The sequence below is a fragment of the Anarrhichthys ocellatus genome, unplaced genomic scaffold, assembly GCF_004355925.1.
Source record: "Anarrhichthys ocellatus isolate YVR2014 unplaced genomic scaffold, GSC_Weel_1.0 scaffold10, whole genome shotgun sequence".
NCBI lineage: Eukaryota > Metazoa > Chordata > Actinopteri > Perciformes > Anarhichadidae > Anarrhichthys > Anarrhichthys ocellatus.
In genome coordinates, this window is record NW_022280040.1 from 2444443 (window position 1) to 2465650 (window position 21208).

General features: G+C 43.4%; 3 protein-coding genes across 5 annotated transcripts in view; 1 reads left to right on the top strand and 2 right to left on the bottom strand.

Moving 5' to 3' along the window:
* pola1 (polymerase (DNA directed), alpha 1) overlaps positions 1 to 3026 on the bottom strand; it is a 37973-nt gene extending 34947 nt beyond the window's left edge. The window contains exons 1-10 of the mRNA XM_031850276.1: positions 2853 to 3026; positions 2188 to 2315; positions 1826 to 1922; positions 1666 to 1743; positions 1446 to 1558; positions 1230 to 1292; positions 916 to 1017; positions 692 to 833; positions 440 to 593; positions 118 to 290 (exon numbers count right to left, since the gene is read on the bottom strand). Coding sequence (XP_031706136.1) covers positions 118 to 290; positions 440 to 593; positions 692 to 833; positions 916 to 1017; positions 1230 to 1292; positions 1446 to 1558; positions 1666 to 1743; positions 1826 to 1922; positions 2188 to 2315; positions 2853 to 2892 — 1090 coding nt within the window. The 5' untranslated portion in view covers positions 2893 to 3026. The remainder of the gene's footprint in view (positions 1 to 117; positions 291 to 439; positions 594 to 691; positions 834 to 915; positions 1018 to 1229; positions 1293 to 1445; positions 1559 to 1665; positions 1744 to 1825; positions 1923 to 2187; positions 2316 to 2852) is intronic.
* A 1076-nt stretch (positions 3027 to 4102) lies between these two features.
* On the top strand, positions 4103 to 15851 carry pcyt1ba (phosphate cytidylyltransferase 1B, choline a). 3 transcript variants are annotated; one of them, XM_031849878.1, is made up of 9 exons: positions 4103 to 4361; positions 8542 to 8641; positions 9026 to 9142; positions 9275 to 9426; positions 10107 to 10185; positions 10274 to 10416; positions 10541 to 10729; positions 10905 to 11155; positions 12679 to 15851. In XM_031849878.1, exons 1-8 carry the CDS (start codon positions 4281 to 4283, stop codon positions 11127 to 11129), a joined length of 1086 nt encoding a protein of 361 aa, XP_031705738.1. In that variant the 5' UTR covers positions 4103 to 4280; the 3' UTR covers positions 11130 to 11155; positions 12679 to 15851. The 3 variants fall into 3 exon arrangements, with proteins under 3 accessions (XP_031705738.1, XP_031705737.1, XP_031705739.1); XM_031849877.1 differs by lacking the exon at positions 12679 to 15851 and having other exon boundaries at positions 10905 to 12513; XM_031849879.1 differs by lacking the exons at positions 4103 to 4361; positions 12679 to 15851 and adding an exon at positions 5605 to 5794 and having other exon boundaries at positions 10905 to 12513.
* On the bottom strand, positions 12896 to 20807 carry pdk3a (pyruvate dehydrogenase kinase, isozyme 3a). Its single transcript, XM_031849873.1, has 12 exons — positions 20416 to 20807; positions 18701 to 18842; positions 18509 to 18580; positions 17842 to 18026; positions 17643 to 17732; positions 17211 to 17288; positions 16970 to 17046; positions 16738 to 16839; positions 16552 to 16659; positions 16294 to 16407; positions 15186 to 15306; positions 12896 to 13420 (listed from the first exon to the last, which is right to left on the bottom strand). The coding sequence occupies exons 1-12, from the start codon at positions 20516 to 20518 to the stop codon at positions 13386 to 13388; spliced, it is 1227 nt and encodes a 408-aa protein (XP_031705733.1). The 5' UTR covers positions 20519 to 20807; the 3' UTR covers positions 12896 to 13385.
* Between the last annotated feature and the right edge of the window lie 401 nt (positions 20808 to 21208).

The following is a 21208-nucleotide window of genomic DNA, read 5'->3' on the forward strand; positions in this document are numbered from 1 at the left end:
GAGAGAGGAGTTAAAATACCGGGATGTGCTCTACAAATCTGAACAGGATCTTTGGATTATGGAATAACATGATATAGCTCAACTCTATATTCACTCACGGTCAGGAGCACGCCTTACCTGGTTGGCTGTAGGGGTCTTCAAAGGCGTCCAACCAATAGAAGCGGAACACTTGCTCCCCGTCTGCTCCCTCCACCAGCGGGAGTTGGCTGGAGTCCACCTGGATCTCCGCTGGAGCCTCGCCGACTCCTCCGTCCTCCTCTTGTCCCCACGAGCTTCCGATCCTGCCGGACCTGGACAGCGAGAGGAAGACGCTACAACTGAAGCTCGTGGTTCACATTTTTGAAGGTCCTTAAATGTACGGTATTTAGAAAATGAGCCGGAAAAAATAACCATGTTTCTTTTAAAAAGAAAAAGCGAACAAAGCCGATAAAAGACTTACAATAAGACCGGGTCCTGAGGCTCTGCTTTGGGCTCCACTCTAACTGCCGCCGCTGCCGCTTTAGGTGAAGGCTCTGCATTATCTTTAAGTGCAGGCGTCTCCTCCACGAGCCCGACCTCCATCGGCTCATCGAAGTCCACCCCATCAAACGCCACTGAGAACACATTTTCATGAAAGGCAAGTTTATAATTGTTGCTAGAAGCAAGAAAAAAATGGTCCGAAAGCGAGCAGAGCTGTGTCAGTGTTTCTAACCTTCCTCTTCCTCCAGCGCCTCCACCTTCGCCTTCTGCTTCTCTACAGGAGGAGCGGGTGCGGAGGCTGATGACCCGGGGGTCGGGTCAGAAGGTGGTGGCCTGATAACTTTGGCCTTAAACCCCGTAGCAGAAGGTGACTCCTGGTGGGACATACAACAGTTTACAATTATTGAACTCAAACTGTATAATTTGGCCGGTGACGTAGTTTAGTTTAAAGCATACCTTTGGCATCTGAGGTTTGATCGAAAAGGGATTCATGGGTGATCTCAGAGACTTCTTTTTCTTCAGCGTGACCACCGGCGGAAGAGTCAGAAGAGTCGGTTTCTGGGAAGACAAGAGGGAGGAAGAGATTTTAAAAGCAGATATCACAACATATCAGATTGGGGATGGACAATGAAGAGGTGGAGAAGTTGGATATGAAGACGGCTGAGTAAGAAACTAGACAAAACCATATTAACTGACTATAAAATGACTAAAAAGGTCACAGGTTTAATTCTTGTAGCAGCAGTTCTGCATTGTCTAGATATGGTACCAACCTCAGAGTGCAGGTCCTGCAAGATGTCTCCTAACAGGTCATCTTTGGACAGATCCACGTCTTTCTGTAAGAGACAAAAATGATACTTATAGTCAATGCAAGAGCAGACAAAAGGGCAAGAGCAGGAAAGAGTGGAGAACATGCGTTTTATTGTAAGTTAAAATCCGCACAGAGCACAGTTAGGGACATGAAAACAACGCTGTCAGCAGAAACACACCTCGGCAGGCCTCTTGACATTACTGTTCATGAAGAGGCTTTTGATGGTGTTGGGCTTCGCTACGGCAGACTTCTTCACATTTTTCTTCGAGTCTGCTCTTTTAGCACCTTTTCCTGCAAACACAAACAAAACACATTCACTGTTTGTACAAAACATATTTACTGTACATTGCCCAATACACAGACATTGTGTTACAACGCAATAATGTATGAATGTTTACCTTTTTTGCTTTCAACTACATCATCATCCAGATCATCGTCAAAGATTTCTCTGCCATCCTCCACATATCCAGTTCCATCTGAGAGGAGAGAGACGTTTAACTTTGGACCTCACCATCGCACATATTCCCACAGTGGACACAGCCGGAGACTCAGACTCACCATCGTCAATGATCCAGTCGTCCTCTTGTCTGTCTCGTACCATCTTCGAGTACTGCTGCTCGTCCACCTCCTCATACACACTTGTAAACTCTTCCACCTATAAATACCATAAAGTATGTATAAATATATAATACATAGAAATAATCAGCCCTATGTTTAATCATCATTTCATCTGGTGATTATTCTTTCAATTGATCTATAATTTACTCTGTAAGATTTCCAAAAATAGAGAATAATGCTCGATGATGAGGCTCTGAGACATACTGTTAATATTAAGGGAAAAAAACATTACCGGTCACACACCGAGTTGAACCATATCATGACACTCTGGTGGTGTAATATCCATGGTCATGCACCCTCACCTCATATTTGATCTTCTCCCCGAGCTTGGCTTTCTTAAGCTGCTCCAGTGCAGACTTTCTTCCCACCTTCTCTCGCTTCTCCCGTTTGGAGCGAGACCTCGCCAGACCGCAGGGATCACCCCCATCGTCTGCGGAGAGAGGACACGTCAACATGGCGACAAAGAAGCAGGTATGAACATGACGTGTCTGATTTACAGACGTGAACCCCCTACAAATAATACTCCAATAGTGTCACGCTCACAGGGAGTGTTTTGAGGACAATTGGCTCTGACTTCTACTCTTTAAACACGAAAACACTACTTAGTGGCACTCTGGTAACTCTTTTTTTTCGTTCACGAGTAGCTATATCTTACACACAGCGCCAGAAAAGCTGCAGTAGAGACAAAGTAAGGTCTGAAAATGACAACAGCGCACTAGAGTCAACGTTAGCTAACATTAGCCATGTCTACTATCCTCTCTTAAGATTGAGCAACACTACACTCATATGTCAAATGTTTAGTTTAACTAGTTACTGCATTCTAATACACAGTGTCAATGGCCTAAGCGTGTCCCTTGTTGTAGAATGATAGTGTAAGCTAGCTAACGTGCTAGCTATCTTCTCTACTTTCTCTGTGCAAGTCCCGCTACAGACCGCGAGCGAGAAACGTGAAAGAAACCAAACTCACCGCCGTCCACGTCTTTCTCTGGATTCGATACTGGAGCCATGGCTTACACTTTTGTAGCCTTTAACGTTTTTGCTCAGTGACAGCTGCACAACACGACGGCGCGGCAGGTCAACACAACAACAGGACAGTCCGCGCGCCAAATCGGATTCCCGGGGAAAGTCATATGTAGGAAGTGACGTCACATTCGCTGTCAGCCAATAAAAAGATGCGCTGTCTCCAGTCCTGTCCGCACGGTGGCAGTGTTGTTCAACTTTCTCTTTTGCTCCACAGGGTCTGGACCACAAAAAAAAGTACAGTGTTTCTTCAGTTTGTGAGACAAGTTTACTCTAAAGACACTGAAATACATTTATCTGACAGAAATTAAAGATTTTACCTGCAAAGATAAAACATAATTCAGTGGGCAACTCTAATTTTAAATGCTAATAGATTACACGTTTAAAAAATAACAACCTAATATTAATATTTGCAATAAATGTATAGCCCATAGACATCACACATATCAGACACAATTGTATGGCCTATATGCTATTTGGCATGCAGAGAGTTAACAAAGGTCAATCTAATTAATCAATATAATAGTCCATATGGGTAACTATTGCCTCAGGCTCCAAGTAAATTCATGGTGGTTGCATTTTAGAAGCAATAACATTACAACCATGTCCTTAAATTCTAGGATTAGACTGTTAGTCTCCCTGTTCTTGGTAAATCAATGGTCATCCCTGTTTATCCCAATGAGGCTCATTTCCATGGCGACCAGACGGGACTTTGTGGGGCACAATGGGCTCCTGTCCCAGATTTGGGGCCACAGAGACAGAATGCGTCCAACAATGAAAACACAAAGCGTGTTTTGTCCTTCCTCCCCACAGCCTATTTTACACTAGCCTACAGTATGATGGGTTTATGGCCACTTTATCATGTTACTTCAGTGGCAAAACAAAAAGTGTGTGTATGTTACATAGTATATTTGTGTACAGTATGAACTGTCTACTTGTGGGTTAACATTTGTTGTTGCCCTTACGTTTAGGCTATAACCATGTTTTATCATTTTTGTTTTGTAAAACACAGTTCACTAATTTCTAATTCGGCTATTAGTCGCAGATTGCACGCTTAAGGTCTCCACTTTCGTAGCCTACATGTAGAAAGAGGTTTCATGAATGTACAGTGTAATAAATAGCCGGATGGTCTACTGTACGGTCTGCTAAATGGACCGTGGCCCATATTGTCGCAGCTCATCAGCGGTGAGCAGCTGATCTGTCTTGTTGGACAGACTGGACAGACGGGCTGACCGTCCCGCTGCTGCTCTTGCCCGCTGTGCTGGAGAAAGGGACACCCGTAGACCAAAGAGAAACCAGACAGACGAGCAAGCGGCAAACTAAATTATTTACTTTAGACCTACATCATTTTATTTTTTTTTGTTTTTTGGACACTATGGTGAAACAGCGACGCAGCAGAGCGCATTCCGGTTGCGCAGCTGTTGCGCCTCTTTGTTGCAGAAGAGGACCACTAAAGGTAAGGACGCATGAAAGTTTCGGTTTTAATCAGTTCTACATAGTTATGCAAGTCCAGCCGCCAATGCTTTCCAAGTAGGCTGCCCTGTGGTGGGAAAAGGGAAAACAAGCTTAGTGAGTGTAGTCGGAAGCTTCTAATGACACCCAATTTTAATATGTACAGGTGCCAAATAGAAAATATACTATTGTCTGTAGTCTGACAAGCAGAGCAGACCACTCACAGATGGGTGTGACTGTGATGGCTAAAACGGCAGCTTCCACTGGATCCAGCAGGATACGTTGAACGTGCTAAATATTAAGCTTATCAATATATAATAAGGTCACTAATATGGTTAGCCTATCACTGACATTGTAGATGTTTTTTGATTGAATTATTTTTCTTCCAACTATAATAATTATCGGCTATTAGATCCATTTGGAAGGTAAGCCTTATAGAAAGGGAACTTTAATAACAATAGTTTCTTAATTTCTTTCTAATCTCTTGGAAACTTGATCGCCCACAAGTGAATAAATAAGCAGTGATACTCAGTATCATCTCACTGATGGTGCTATGGACCACTCCACCAATCCTCACTGCTTATACTAATAGACTGCTGTATCTTCTCCCTGATTGGTCCTTTCTTGGAGCTCTCTCCTCTTTTTCCGTCGCCATGGCGAGAGCTCTCCGGCTCTGCGTACGAAGATCGTCTATTGAAACAGTGACTCACTCACACAATATAATCCTGGACAGATAAATACTATTCATGTATTTCTGCTTACGTGCCTCATTTCTGCACTGAAGTGATAATATTCCTACAGTTACACATACATGATTGATGACTGACTCCACATCAAGTGTATTGAATGTGTCACTTCCACATAACAAAGCATAGCAATGATACAATTTTAACAACAGGGCAATCGATTATAGGGGTTTCCATCCCTTGTTTTTGCACAGCCATCAGTCTTACTGAACATCTGTACCACTGATGCCAGATTTACCTGTATATTTCTGACACAAATGCAATGCCTCTATGGGTTGAATGAATGCTAAGCAGCCGTTAGAGAGTAGCACAATTTAAACAATACCCGAATGAACCTCGGATGCTTTTAACTGAATCTATTTGCAAGAGCATCAAATTGAGAGCAAAGTTCGTCCCTTTTGTGGTACCGAGAAAAAGCTGCAGAGTGAGACCTCTTCACTGCCTCCCCCCTTCTCTCTGCAGCAGGGGATCAGAGGGGTGGTGGAGGAGGAGGAGTAGAGGGGAGGACAGACAGAGAGGCAGAGCAGGGAGTGGGCGGGGAAACAGAGGAAGGAGAAAGAGACAGAGTGGTGAGGAGAGAAGGCAGCCTCTCACTGATGCTGAGTCACATTACAGAGGGACCACAGCCGCATCCCATGAGTCTTTGGGAATCATGGAGGAGCTTGAGCACACCTGCCCCCATCCCCGGACGGTAGGGCATTTTGGATGAGTGTGTTTTCTTGCGTGTTCATGTCTTGCAGTGTGTGTGTGTGTGTGTGTGTGAGTGTGTGACAGGGAGGGAGAGGAAGACAAAGGGTCCTGCTTCCTCCCCTGTTACGAAACAGACCCCCTATAGCATCATGAGGCTATGCTCAGAATGCTGAGTGGACAGAGTGTGAGTGTGGTCAAAGAAGGAGGGGGGGGGGCGATTTACACAATGGACCAAACAGCATGAATGACCTGCTGGAGGGGACATAGGAGAGCCTCTTGTATCTGGATATTCTCTTCTTCTTTAGTGTAATTCCTCATCCTGGCAATACTGTCTGTGTCCTCCAAATGGCCCATTGTTGCCTTTTACTCTCCTCTGTCTTCACTCCAACCGTCTCTATTCTTGTGAAGCTGTCTGATCTTCACTGCCGGTGTTTTCTCTTGCCCTCTATCCCTGTGGGGTTTTTTGGGCCTTTTTTCCCCCCCTGCTTTAATCCTTCCTATGCCAGATGTTCTTTGCTTGTGCCAGAGTGGGCTTTTCTGTGCACGCTCACGCCGCTCGCCCTCATAGGCCTGTGAGCCCCTGGTCAGCAGGTTTAAGCTTTGCCATCTGCTGAGGGTTTGTACGCCACCTCTCTCTGTTCTCACAGTGCCCAGGGAATCATGGGAGACGAGGGTGCTCCCTATCCACAACCTCTCTGCTGCTTTTTGTTGTTGTTGTTGTAGCTCAGATGGCTAGCATTGAGGTCTGATACCTCTCTAATGGAAACGGAGAGAGGAATTCAAACATTTAACATAACTGGACAAAATGTTCAAAGGAAATGGGACGTACAAACCAAATAAAAGGAATCTCACATCTATGGCAATGTTAAAAACGAATACCTCCTTTATTTTCCTCTTGTAGATGTAACTCTTTACCTGCTTATGTGTTTACCTGCTTTCATATATTCTGTTAGTTAGCGTGCACGACAATTAAAATCCACTTTTCCACATTCAATAGCCTGACCTGTAAGTTGCTGCACACAGCTCTGATTTTTAAGCGATACATATAATGAAGTGAAACTGAAATGGCAGTGCATCGACTCCAGCAGACCGTAGAGCACGTTGTGATAGAAAAACACAGAAATTGGTAAAACAAAAATTTGTGTAAGGCGTCATTATTAACCCAAAATAGGAAATATGATGTGTTTTGTATCTTATCTGGGTTATGTGTGAACATCATCATTTTGTTTGCCAAAAAGTAGTTCACACTCAGAGAAACGGTACAATGTTATCCTAAATATTGATGGCTTCAGTCAGACATGATGGGGGGGGAGGGGTCAGACCCCAAATAGGTCAAACTTCTTGTTAGACTTCAATCAATCACAGAAACAAAGTCAATATTTTAGTTTTATAGCTTTTGTCATTTTCTGTGTTGACCTCTGCAAAATGTCGTCGGTTCAAAATATTTTTTTATCCGCAATTCTTTAAAAAATTGGAAATTTCGTGCAGTATCAAGATGACAAAACAAGTCAAAGTATGTTCTGAGCTGCTTAAGACGTCCCAAACAGAACAGGTGGGTTGAACAAGCTGCAGCACGGACATAACACCTCCCAGATGTTTATGTTTGCTTATCAGAGCTCTCCTTGTCTGCATTATTAATCCTGGCCTGTTAATACTTTATAACTCTGAGGAGGTCACCTGTTTATAGCCTATGTTGTTGAATTTCATGCAGAGATTGGAACTGTCCTCAGTGTGGCAGGCTTCTCATCAAATTACAGTACTTAAGTATTATCGCAAGAATCTGTGAAAAACCTGCGATTAAAAGTCACAACATCTCAGTATAACGTCTAGCTGTTATTTGAATAACCTTCGCATTAAGAAAGCTTCATTTTTTTAAAGCAAATTCACCTGTTAAGTGTCACACTTACTGTGTACTTAGTGCACTGTTATTTGAAACCGCCGGTCTGATATTTGACTGTCCTTGTCTGCGTCCGTGGAACATGTCATGCCAGACTGTTCAAGGATATGTTGACGTCAGCTGCCTGCGTTTTCCACAGAGGCCGAATGTATTTCCATTTTTTTTTCATCCTCCGCTCACACTCCCACAGCTTTCTGCTCTGTGCAGACTCTGATTATAATTTATTGGTGTGAATGATATTCAGTAAATACTCCCTGTAGTCAACAGATGGCATACAAAGACAAATCTTCAGGCAGGCTCACACACACTTTAACCTTGATGTAGCTGTGACAAATATCTTCTTATAATCCTTTGTCCTTGTTTGTCTTTGTTTATGTTTCCCACTGTCTTTTTATTCTTTCTTTACCTGCTGAATTTAAATGTATTTTATTTTGAAAATGATAATTGTTTTCTTCCTGTCCACTGGAAGTCTGCTGCCTCTCCTATCTTATTCTTCCCTTTGAATTTGAGCTAATTCCTGAGAGGCCTTTCTACAGCAGACCAATAGCCCTGCCCTTGTTCTCTGCCACATGTTAATACACACATAGGCTACACATGCAGAAGTATCTGCTCACACACACACACAGAGCGATCAATAACACTGAGTGCAGGGCTGTCTGTCTCTCGATCCATTGTCCCAATGTGGAGCAGGTCAATACCTTAATGGAGGTTATTGTAATAGGAATGAGCATGGAAACAGAGTGATACCGTGAACTTGAAGGGATGGGGGTGTTTTAGATGAACTTCAGTCTCCTACGTTCTCCAAAATAAGACATTTGTACCCAGTCTCTTCCTCCTTCTCTCCTTCTCAGACTCTGACTAAGCCCGCCATCTTTGCCCGGGAGACCAGTTGTGATTGTCGCGCCCCTCATGAGAAGCTCACCATCGCTCAGGCCCGCAGAGGCACCCCAGGTACAGTAGACCTCCTCCGGCTCACTTCCTACTCTGATTCATTTCCATTACTATTACTGCTACATTTACACTATCATACTGTAATGTTACTATGTTACTAACTACTTCTGCTACTGTGTCAACGACTTCCTCTGAAGCTCCTCCTACTAACAACTACTGCTACAACTGCTGGTGCTACTCCTTTAGTATCACTATCACAAAAACTACTCTTACCACTGATATATTTTACTATAGTGTTGCTAAAGTTACTGCGACTTTTTCTAAAATGACACTGTACTACAACTACTACTGCTGTTGGTATTGGTACAGTGTCACCATCATCACTCTCCTCTCACTGATACTGCTGCAGTAGGTGATGATATATGTGTTGCTGTGTGCTTACAGTGGACCGGCCGGTCAGAGTCTACGCAGATGGCATCTTTGACCTGTTCCACTCTGGGCACGCTCGCGCTCTCATGCAGGCCAAGAACCTCTTTCCCAACACCTACCTTATAGTAGGAGGTAGGCCACACACACACACACTCACACACACACTAAAAATCCACTGCTCAAAATAACACCTACAGTTGTCTGATTGGGAACTAACGTGCTTCTGATGTTTTGTGTGCTCTCCCTCCCATGTGCTTGGAACAGTGTGCAGTGATGAGCTGACCCATAAGTACAAGGGTTTCACAGTCATGACGGAGATTGAGCGTTACGAAGCGTTGAGACACTGCCGCTATGTCGACGAGGTTTTGAGAGACGCACCCTGGACTCTGACACCGGAGTTCCTGGAGAAACACAAGGTGCGTCTGTGTGGTTGTTTGCAGTATCTGAGGGTCAAACTGTGCATGAAGCACATCCAGGGGCTGTAACCACATCCTAAGGCCACAAGTAGCTCCTAGCTGAGTTTGGAGGAACACCTGCAAAATAAGGGGCGTGTCATTTCTAACTTTAGAACTCCCCAGAGTCATTTACAAAACCTTTTAGCGCTTTAGAGATGTTATAGGCAGTCCAGAAGTCACTAATACCTGGTTACCATGAGTCGGAGGCTGCAGGTAATGTACTATTTTAGAAAATAATACAACAATGATAAACGTTTAAAGCATATTTTAGAGGAAGGCGAGTTATTAAGAATCAATCAGCTCATCAACAACTCAAAACAACACTGGGGGATGAAAGTTTGCACAACTGTCCGCTACTTGGACACTGGAACAAAGGAGTTTTCGGTGTGCAGATAAAATATCTCACTTGTGTGTGAGAATTATTCAAACCCAAAATGATAAATACATAAAGCGGATTTCATAGCCATCAACATATCGGCTAAATATAGAAGTATATACCTTAAAAGTTGCACTCTGTTCTTTGAGAAAAGCTCTTAAGAGGACGCTCTTTTAGAGCCTTATACGAGAACCCCTAAGATGGGACACTACTTTAAATATGTATATTTTGCAAAACTGTACAACTGTATGTTTATGTTCCTCAGATCGATTTTGTGGCTCACGATGACATCCCCTACTCCTCAGCAGGGAGTGAAGACGTTTATAAACACATCAAGGAGGCAGGTCAGTGTGTGATGACAGGATGATAAATACAAATACATATCGGGCAGTTTTCAAATTCTGTGTGTTGTTTCTGCGCGTGGTCTTCCAGGGATGTTTGTGCCCACACAACGGACAGAAGGAATCTCGACTTCTGAATTGATCACCAGAATTGTCAGAGACTATGACGTCTACGCACGGCGCAACCTCCAACGTGGCTACACGGCCAAGGAGCTCAACGTCAGCTACATCAACGTAAGAGCATGATTCTACAGGTCACCACCATTGTTACAATGGAAGACATCCCTCTGTATGTGTGGATGTGCTCACTTGTAACACTGAGCTTAATTGGCTTTTCCTCAACATTGAATCCCCTCAGGAGAAGAAGTACCGGCTGCAGAACCAAGTGGACCGAATGAAGGAGAAGGTTCGCACGGTCGAGGAGAAGAGCAAACACTTTGTTTACCGCGTGGAGGAGAAGAGCCACGACCTCATTCAGAAGTGGGAAGAGAAATCCAGAGAGTTTATAGGCAACTTCCTAGAACTTTTTGGACCTGATGGGACTTGGGTAAGTAACACTTTATATAACCGTCATTATAATCGCTGTCTTCATCGTCACTGGATTACTTATTGTCATATTGATCAGATAGCATGTGCTATTAAAAACAGGCCTTTGATGCTTGGACCTTTGTGCCGCGTGCGCGCTAACGTTCACTCTCTTTCTCCCCGGCGTCCCTGAACAGAAACAGGTGTTTCAGGAGCGCAGTGGACGAATGCTGTCCTACGCTCTGTCCCCCCGAGAGTCGCCCTGCAACAGTCCTCCCCGAGAACTGTCCCCCCTGCGCTCTCCCTCACCCCCGTCTCCCCCCGCCCGCTGGCACAATGCACGGCCCTCGCCCCCAACCTCCCCCAAAGGAGCATCGGCCTCTCTAAGCAGCATGAGTGAAGGTGATGAAGATGAGAAGTAAACGGATTGTTGAACACACACACACAGGTATATATACACACACACACACACACACACACACACACACACTTCACTCACAGTACACTGCCTGAGAACTGCTCACACACAAACACAACACAAAACACCGGCTGGATACTGAAACGGTTATCCTTAAGGGAGTTGCTAAAATGCAAGGCAGACGAGGATCATGGGAAATGAAGTTCTATGCTGCGGAGCTAAGAAGCCATCACTGTCTCAGCTGTGTGGGCAACCAAAGCAGACAGACGAAAGACAAGGGAAGAAGAGGATTTACGAACCTTCTTACGCATATCGTAAGAAGGTCCAGAATGCTTTGCAGCATCTTTCAGAGGATTTGCTTTGGATTTGTCCAGTGCTGATATAGAGACTGTCCAACAGCCTGATCATAATATCACCTCATTGTTTTTTGTCCTTTTTCTGTCTACTTTAGCTTTTTTTTTTTTAAGATGCAAAGATTTCGTGTAACTTCTGTGACCACCAGATGTGAATAGGCACAAAGTTACAGAACATTGTGTGTGTGATGTTCAGCTCAACAGCTCATGTGAATTGACAGGAACTGGATTCATTCCTACACTGAGTAATTGAGTGCTTGTTGAACGGAGCACTGTGAATTAAAGAAAAGACACTGCACACCGTAGATTAGCAGAAGTGAAGTGTCGGCACATTTTAGTATAAATGGTTGGCAACTTATATTAAATAAGTGATCCACAATCGTTGAGTCACTTGTTCCCACGCTACTGTTGTGACCACTACCACAGTTTAAAACTAATCCCTCAGAAAATCATAAGGAATGAAAATGAGCCTGTGGGAATAGCAGCCTGCATGATCCTGAAACGCATCCAAAACAGCTCCAGTGAAAGACAAATGAATCACCTCGGTTGTACAGCTTTGTTTGAAATCAAGCAATATAATCCTAGTTGTAAAGTTCATATGAAAAAAATACATTTTTAAATGAATACGGAAACAAGGTCTGTGATAGAATTAGACACTAAAACAAGCCCCTTTAGACTCGAGTCTTGGACTGCGCCTATTGATTGTAATGACAGAAAAAAAAAAACAGCCTTTTATTAGCTTCTTGAATGTAAAGTGAGTCTTTTGAGACCACACCTACAGTAGAGAGTCAATGTAACCACTCTGAGTTCTAGTCACATCGTGCGATACAACACACACAAATCCTTCATCGTCGCAGTCATTCAGTAGGCCACACAAACATCACCGTCTAATCCATAGGTAGAAGCATTTGTGGATTTTCAGCGTTAATAAAGCCATGCATTTTTTTGACAGTTTGCCATGTTTTGTCTATCGACCTTTAGCAGACATTCTTGCTCTTTGGAATTTGATGTCAGCTGTCAATCAAACCCAGAAAACTTGGAGATGCAGCCTTTCTCTATAGGACTCGGATGATACTTGAAATAAACAATAATTGAAGCCCTCCAGGTGAACTGTCAGCTCCTCAAAAGCCGGATCATCAGCCTAATGTTTTATTTGATATTATTGGAAATGTAATGTTAGAACTTTTCTTTTTTGCTCAGGTCTGCTCACTCATGCCAGGCCGGCGCAGACCTCTCTTCCACCCCAACAATACAATTAATACCCTAATGCAATGTAGAGACCTAAATGTCCTGTACGCACTACATGTTAATCTGCACTATATGTACAAACTTTGGGAAAGTGTGTCTTTTTTTATTTTTTAAATTTCAATGTTCAAACGGCTTGATATGTAAATAAATCAAAAAATCTAAAACTGAATGCGAGTCAAACTGCATTTCGCACACAAAAGCAGTTTTCTTTATTGTCGGGTTTGACAAGTTGAGCTCATGCTGAATCACATTAACTAAACTGCCCCGTCACCTTTTTTTTGGATGTCGCATTAATTGCATATCTTCGTGTGACCCACCTCCGCAGCGAGCATACGTCTGTTTAAGCTGGAGGTACAGTAGGATAGAAAAACAGAGCGATCGCTCCACACTGGCTTCATGTACAGCAAACACATCATCAACAGTTGTATACGTGATATTTTCTAATATACCAGAGGAACAGAAGACAGTCTTTAACAGTAAAGGTTGAGTACTCTAAATCACACAACTGGAATTGAAGCTTTCACGAAGGTGTGAACTTTGAGCATCACGCAGTGAGACTTGGCAGGTTACGAAGGCTTTGGCAGTGGTGAAACCTTTCAGTGAGGCTGAAAGGCGGGGGAAACGCTACAGGATGGGGGGCGCTTTCCATACTGTGTTCTTCATCTACACTTCTTTCTTTGCACATCAGATGGCACTAAAGGAGACGAGAGAAGGAAGTCACTTCAGATTATTCAAATTCTTGACAAAATGGTTTTGGGCCGTGTTTCATTTCTTCTATTTGCAAAAGAAGATTCTTGATAAGAGGTCTGAAATGATTGGAATGAAGGGAATTGAATGAGATATATCTCTGTGAAGGTTTAGTAGTAGTAAGTGCACTAAAATGTTCCCGAATATTTGGATGGTTTACCAAGAGATTAGCGGCTCCTTTGGCCACATGCAATTTCCCCAGTTGGCTTTTCCCAACAACGCTTGATTTCCTTTTGTTTACAAAAAGGAAATGCGGTGAACTGTTCCCAAACTTTTAGAGAAAAGCTGTTATCCAGGATAAAATAAGTTAAAACCTGTCAGGAATCAATTCCCTCTGGATTTATCTTCCAATTCGTTCACTTCCACTCATGGCGATGAATACAAAAAGCAACCATTTTAAAATACACAAGCTTTGTTCAAACTCATTCAGAAGACAGTATGGATTAGTAACACTACAACTGAGACACCAAGTTGAATGGATGAAGCACTGTTAGGGTAGCAAGTCCGAGCTTTGAGCTTATGTTGCGTGTCCACCATGGCAAAATGTTTGCCAGTGTAGAAAGGAGATGCGATGACGTATTCACACTTTTATAATCCTCGTCAGATGCGACAGGTCCATCCTTCTCTGTGAGGGTTTCACACAATGCTTCATGCTGGTGTGGTTGAAGGTGCCAGGCATTTTATAAGCATCCTAAAGATGCTCCTTGGGTCCTTTAGTAGTTGTTAAATCAGGGTGCAGAGCCGGCTTTGCAAGCAGGAATGTCTGATGAGGGTCAGTATTGTCTTCTTTGAGTAAAGTGGAAACATTTATTTTTTTTAAAAAATACCCATTTTTTCTCTTACATTCTCCTATTATAAATAAACATCCAGTTCAGCCTTCAAGGCAGATTTTCTTAAATATTCTAGAAATAAGGCTTTCTCTCTTAAAAAAACAATTAAAAAAAAAAAAACTTCTCGATGTCGAGATACTTAAAATGATGCATTGCTTTCTATATTTTTCCCAAAAGAGTTATCATTTTCTCTAATCTATAAGCAATCCTGTCCTGGCTTCAACACAGAACAGCTCTTTACTATGCCAATGACACACTGGCCTAATTGTGCGTTCTGTCAAAAGTGTCTTCCAAAAGGAAGGAAATGAAACCTCCTACTCTTTCCAATACGCTCTGAAACTCAAACCCCATGACCCTGCTTGTGTTCCGAGAGGGAGAAACGGAATACAAGCCTTCACTGATGGTGAGAAAGACACTCGATCAGCAGTGTGAGGCTTATCCAGCCACAGGGAGCAGCGGCCTCGTCAGCAAAGAGGAGCCGGGCCAAACTGCGCATGAGACAGAGGGAGAGGTGAAGGAGATACGGTGAATTTAGCTGATAGCAACGGCCTGATAGAGGAGGAAATGGAGCCAACATTAGTGAAAGATTCACAAGAGGTTCATCTTGAGAGAGCCAGTGGTCAATGCCACAAAAATGAAAGCTACGCTGATGAATGCCATTGCCATTGGGTATACAGATATACATCAAGGTCATGTATCTTTTCCAAAGCTTTAACCACCGCAATTTAAAGGCAAGTCTGATCATAAACCAAACATTTACCCAAGGGCAACCTTTCATCTGACATGCACCAGGGCAGAGTGTGAGCATTTGGGTCTGCCAGCAGAGGGCAGGGTTAGCGGGGTCAGGTGGCGTTTATCTGTTGGCTTTGTATTTGGACTTGCTGGCATCGCGCGGCTCTTTGCTGGGGTTGCTCCAGTCGTCGGCCTCGGGGGTGGTCTTATAATGCCGCCACGCCGACTTGTTGAAGACAGGCAGCCGCTCGAAGGACTCGCTGGAAAGGGCCTTCAGATGGAGGAACACAACACAGTGAGAAATCACGGTCATTTAACTTTGAAGGAGGAGTCGGATGTTTGAGCAGACGCTAAATATAAGCCTGGAACCAGAGACGATTAGCTTAGCTTAGCATAAATATTGGCAGCAAGGGGAAACAGCTAGCTGACACCGACGCTTGGATTATTGTACGGATTAAATAGAAGAGGTAAAACATGTCAGGTTATAAGCTTTAGAGGTGCGGGTACGTCATGTTTGCTAGCTGTTTCACCTAGCCTGCAGTCTTTATGCTAAGCTAAGCGTCTTATAGCTCTAGCGTCATTCTTAACAGACAGATGAGAGTGGTGACAATCTTCGCATCTAGCCGAGTGTTGGAGGTATCGGCCGTAGAGATGTCTGCCTTCTCTCTAGAGTATAATAGAATTAGATGGCACTCGGCTTTGTGGTGCTCAACAGTGCACAGAAGGAAGCATGCATCTAACTCATGGACGAGAGGCTTGTACTTGCAAAATGCAAACTTTAATGGCGTCCCCCTCGGGCTGAGCTGTAACGTCAGCTAGCTCAGAAGCGCCGGGTGAGCTAGCTGTATCGAGTATAGATGCACGCTTCTTTCTGCGCGGTGATACGGTTGGCGGGTGTAGAAAGAAAATAGTTCCGATATGAAACTGCTCACAAAAAGGTCTTTGTATTATGTTGAGTAACCCGGTTTATGATTTCTGGAAGGAGACAGTGCTGTTGAGTTTTCCAAATTAATGTTTTTGGCGCTTTGAGCACCTCAAGCCGAGTGACATTTAGTCCTATTATACCTGAGACAAGGCAGACACCTCTACGCCCGATACCTCCAACACTCTGCAACTTGTACCACAACAATCTAGGCTGATAGATAGCACTATGGGTAAGAGCAAAAATATGTATTTTAGATTTTGGATCGAATGTCCCTTTAAACTCCGACCTATCTGTCTTTGGGAAAAAGAAAAACATTTGACCAGCTGACTTTACCTTCAGATAGATTACAGCATCAGTGCCAACGCCATCCATGGAGTAAAGTTTCAGGTCCCCCTGGAAGTATCGGGCATAGAGCCTAGAAATTGGCAAACCGTAGCCAAAACCAGCCTGGATGGGGAGGGAGAGTGACAGAAGTTAATTTCCCAGCTGTCAAGACATAAATAAAAATATATGGGGTAAAAATGGTTGGAAATGGTCACCATGGTCAACACTGATTTGATTTTATGTGTATGTGTGTGTGTGTGTGTGTACCAATGGGACAACTCCCGGCTCCAGGCTGGGTGTAGGAGCAGTGGAGTACGTGTAGTTAAACAGACGGTCGATCTTCCTCAGAGGAACTCCTCCTCCTCTGTCACTGATCTGAAGACGGAACATGGGAGAGATGGAGCGAGAGGCCCACGAGTATTTGTCTAACTGTGCACTTGTGTCTTGATTTACCTTTATGGAAAGATCCTCTTTGCCCAGAGTGACCTTTGCCTTGACTGGCGGTAATCCCTCTTCACTGTTCTCATGGAGCTCCACTGTGGCTCTCATTGAGTTCTGCAAACACCCACAGAGTTAATTAACTTAGCTCAGCACAAGTCCTGATGCAATTGTAGTCAGGTTGCAATTTAATTACATTAAAAGAGCACTATAGCTAGGTTTCTGCCACTGATGCTGCACCGCTCACCTTGAAGAGTTCAAACAGCATGTGAAACAGATGAGAGGGCACATACACCGCCTGGATGGGCTTTTCGGGGGCCTTCACTGGAAGACAAGAATGAAAAGCTAGTTATTTTGAAGTAAATAAGATGGTGAATGTGACCACAACGGCACTAAATTGGGACTCCACATTGCTCGGCTACAGCTGTGGGACAGATTACAGAGAGAAACGGTGGAAATCACAAAGCATTAAATACAAAATCTCTTACTGTTGAACTCCTCAATCTTCAGCTCGGGAGCAGCCAAGTAGTACTTCTCGCACAGCATCTTGGCTGTGTCGTAGGCATCTGATAGAAGAGGTGAAACAACGAAGTCAGGGGCCGAACAAGCGGAGAACTTTCACCGTTTACGGTTGGATTCCTGTCACAGGTCACTAATGTAGCCTCGGCCGGGTCACTGAAAGTGCAGCGTCGGGGTCCGGGCTGCTGGAACTCTTTTATAAACTATTATTATGTAAACATGCCGTTTACGTGCAGATGAACTTGCATTGATTTGTGTCACTGGTGATAAAACTGTGTTTCCCATAATAAGCACCATGCAGGTTAATTTCAATGAAGCCAGAAATGTAAACCCATAGATAACAAAGTATTCCAACAGAGTATAGAGTACAGTGCTCTTGTAATTGTTGATTTTAAACTCACCACTGACGACTTCAGCCACACTGCAGGCGGGATCAATACTGCCTATGTGCTTTGGGAGGGCAGGGTTGGTGTCGTTGCCAAACAGGAGAGCTGCACAGAAACAGAAACAGGTCGGTCACAATAACTAACGCGCTACCCAGGACGGGGCAGTGGTGTGCTTGCGATCCAAGTAAACCATGTCGGTGGTTTTGAGGCTCACTGTGCTGGTTGATGAGCATGCGGAAGGAGATGCGGTTGGTGTAGAAGCGGTCGAGGAAGTACTGCACGTTGCTGCTGATGGAGGGGTCAAAGCCGAACTTCTCCTTGTACTCGATGACTCCCTGAGCCATGGTGGGAACCACGTTGTTGTGACGGTTACGGATCTCAATCAACAACTCCAGGAAGCTAAAAAACGAAATGAATAAATGCAATGAGGGGGGAGTATAAATCCAAATTATGAAAGCACTCATCCATGAGGATGTTCATTAGTAAATCTCACACACACATTTATATCATTCAAAAATAACAAAAGAAATGGTTTAACAGTCTTGTATAATTTTTTTTTAAAACGTTTTTGTCAGCCAGAAACATGTTCAGTCAGGACGAGTATCAGCTGAACATCATGTTTTTTTTATTTCTATTGAACCAAACGATTCGAGTTCAACACTATTGTTCTCTAAACCGACTTATTCACATTCCTGTTGGTGTCTCTCAGTCATGTGTGATAGCTCTATCTCACTGGCATGCTTACAGTGCACACGCACACCGTGTGCTACGGGGGATCAGCCGCAGCGGACTCAAGACATGAAGCCAGCATGCAACAGCTGGGTGGATGACAAAGCTGTACTTGCATTTATGAATTGTTAGTCAAGTCAATATCGTCTCACTCATTCAAAGCTTGGCAGTCCTCTGGTTTCCTGTTCTCATAATCCAGCAGCTCCACAAAGCTCTGCATGTACCTAATAAAGCAAACAAGAGGTCAGAGGGAGACTCATTAACGGTTATTCTACTGTACTATAAACCTTATCGTCCGGACGCGTTGTAAAGCGTATCTCTCGAGCGGTGTCGAAATGTCTCACCATTTCTGCACCAGTCTGACGGAGGGCTGGCTCAGCAGTTTATCAGGCAGCAGGTTGACCTCTCTCATGGTGTTGGCCAGCCGCACCGGCAGCTCCTTACGCAGGAACATGTAGGACGTTTTTTCACAAGCATTGTTCCTGCCTGAAAAAAAAAAAGAAAGAGATTGGTGTTTGTCAAAGCTACACCATTTAAAAAAAAAAAAAAAAAAAAAAAAAAAAAAAAAAAAAAGAAAAGGACTGGAATATCTGCAAAGTCTGGTACAGTTCCAGTTGTGAAAATGAACTTTAACTGCCAAGAAACATAATCAAGATTTAGTTTGTTTTGCTTCTACGTACCAGTGAACACAGCTGTTACTTAAGTATGTGGTTGAGAGCTGTAGTCAGTTTCAATTTTCAACCTTTAATATGATACCTTAAACTCTGCTCCCATCCCTGGCTGGAGCCGCATTTACTGACCACCAACATTAGCTTGAACCATTCTAGGAAATCATAAATCTTGTTATGATTGTTATGAGGGGGGGGAGTCATGGAAAGGTATTTAGGGGAATTTATGTTTTAGATCGTGTTTAGAAAAATGCTTTCAGGTTCTTCCAGCTGTTGAAAAAGGGCTCAGCGGTAAAGTCTTACAAAACAACGCAAAGAAACGTTCTCAGCCAGACTTTGCAGGAAGCCAGTTGTGCAGATATTCTGTTGCTCTGTGAGTGACCTCAAGAGAGGAGACAGTAACATATTATATTTTGGTGTCTTTGGGGGGAAACACGATGATCTTGCAGAATGAAAGGAAATGTCTAATCACCTCTGCTGAAAGCAACAGCTTCCCCCTGATTCAGCAGTATAAGGGGAAGTGTTCCTAAACTATAAAATAGGGTAGTGACACCACCAAATACTGACTCAGCCCTGCATGACACAACCTCTGCACGCTGCCGACTACCCGTAGACGAGGTCTCATCTGTTCCCCTTCTGAAACACACCTCTATCCTTTGCCCCCACTGCTCTTCAGACATTAACAATTACTGTTTCTTAAGGCGAAACAAGTGACACACGCTTTCCTGTACTTGCACATCCAATCCACAACTGTGGGAACATATTGCATAACAGAGAAGACTGTTTAATCAGAGATGGATTAAGAAAACTAAGCCTTAAGTGTGGCTACCGACATTGTCATCTTGAATTGCAAGTGTGATGTCGGTGCCTTGCACAGTTATTGACTCCACATCCAGAGAGAAAGAAGAAATGTAACTTTTAATTTGTGAAATACTAGTGATTCATGCTCTGGAATCAGATCCTTCAAGCTGAAAGTAAAACAGGGGCAAAGCAATTCAAAACTGGGGTGTTCACCCTCCACTGTGTGGGCTACATGTTGTTGTCACAGTCTGCGTGTAAACACCTGCGTGGATTAATCAGTGTGTCACATGTCCACATAGTAAACAAATCTGCAACGGAAAGATGCCATGCAGAGACACCAGCATGCATAGAAACGTACCGTTGGAGCTGTTACACAATTCAGATGCCACACGTGATCATACCAAAATATTGTGTTTCATGGCAGCTTGTAGAAGAGCTCCGCTATTAATAACAAGTAAGAGATTGCCCGTGTCACTGAGAATGTGGACAAATAGGGAATACAATATTACAACGTAAGGCCTCGGATTCACGATCAGCAAGTCATGCATTCCCTTCAAGATGACAGCCCTGTGCTGCGTCGCTATACTCACCGAAATCCAAAAACTGCTTAATGGAGAGCGGGGACGGGGAAAATCTGGAGTAATACTCGATTTTGGGAGTCGCGTTTTTCAGCAGAGACACGAAGATCCTCATTTTTAAAAAATTAAAATAAAAAGTTCAATGACGACGCCTGGATGTAACCGAGAGAATGAGATTCAGAACGAACACGACCATTTCATCCCCGGTAGTGTTGGCAGTCTTCCTGTCTCATCGGCGTCCACATGGGTCCCAGTCCGCGAGACTCCGGAGGGCGCGAGACGAAGTGATGAATAAACGTCCATAAGGGAACAAGATAGGAAACAAGCAGTGTGATGTCATGAGGGCTACCTGGATCTACATTGTTGTGTACGGAGATCAGCGCAACACTGTCAAGTTAGTTAGAATCAAATGCTGATTTCCGGTTACGTTTTTCTTTCTTCAAAATAAAACATTCTGTCAAAGGTATCTAGGTATCGGGTGGCTTTGGGGTAACTGATAAGAAGCACTAAATAGAAAGTTTGGTAAACATTTTTAAGAAGGCACCATTCATAGATTGTTTATAACGGCTTTATAAATCATGATAAAGAAAGGATATGTATATATTATAATCCCTTTATAAGAAAAATGGTTGCGTTACCATGTTTTGAAAATGTCTCTTGCTGGTTAATCTCCAAACACTTTCCACTTTATTTCTTTTTGTATGCTTTTATGCATAATAAAGTGGGGTTATGTTAATATCTTTATTGCAATAATATTGTTTGTAAGTAATAGATCATTTCTTGATATAGAAACAACGATATAGCA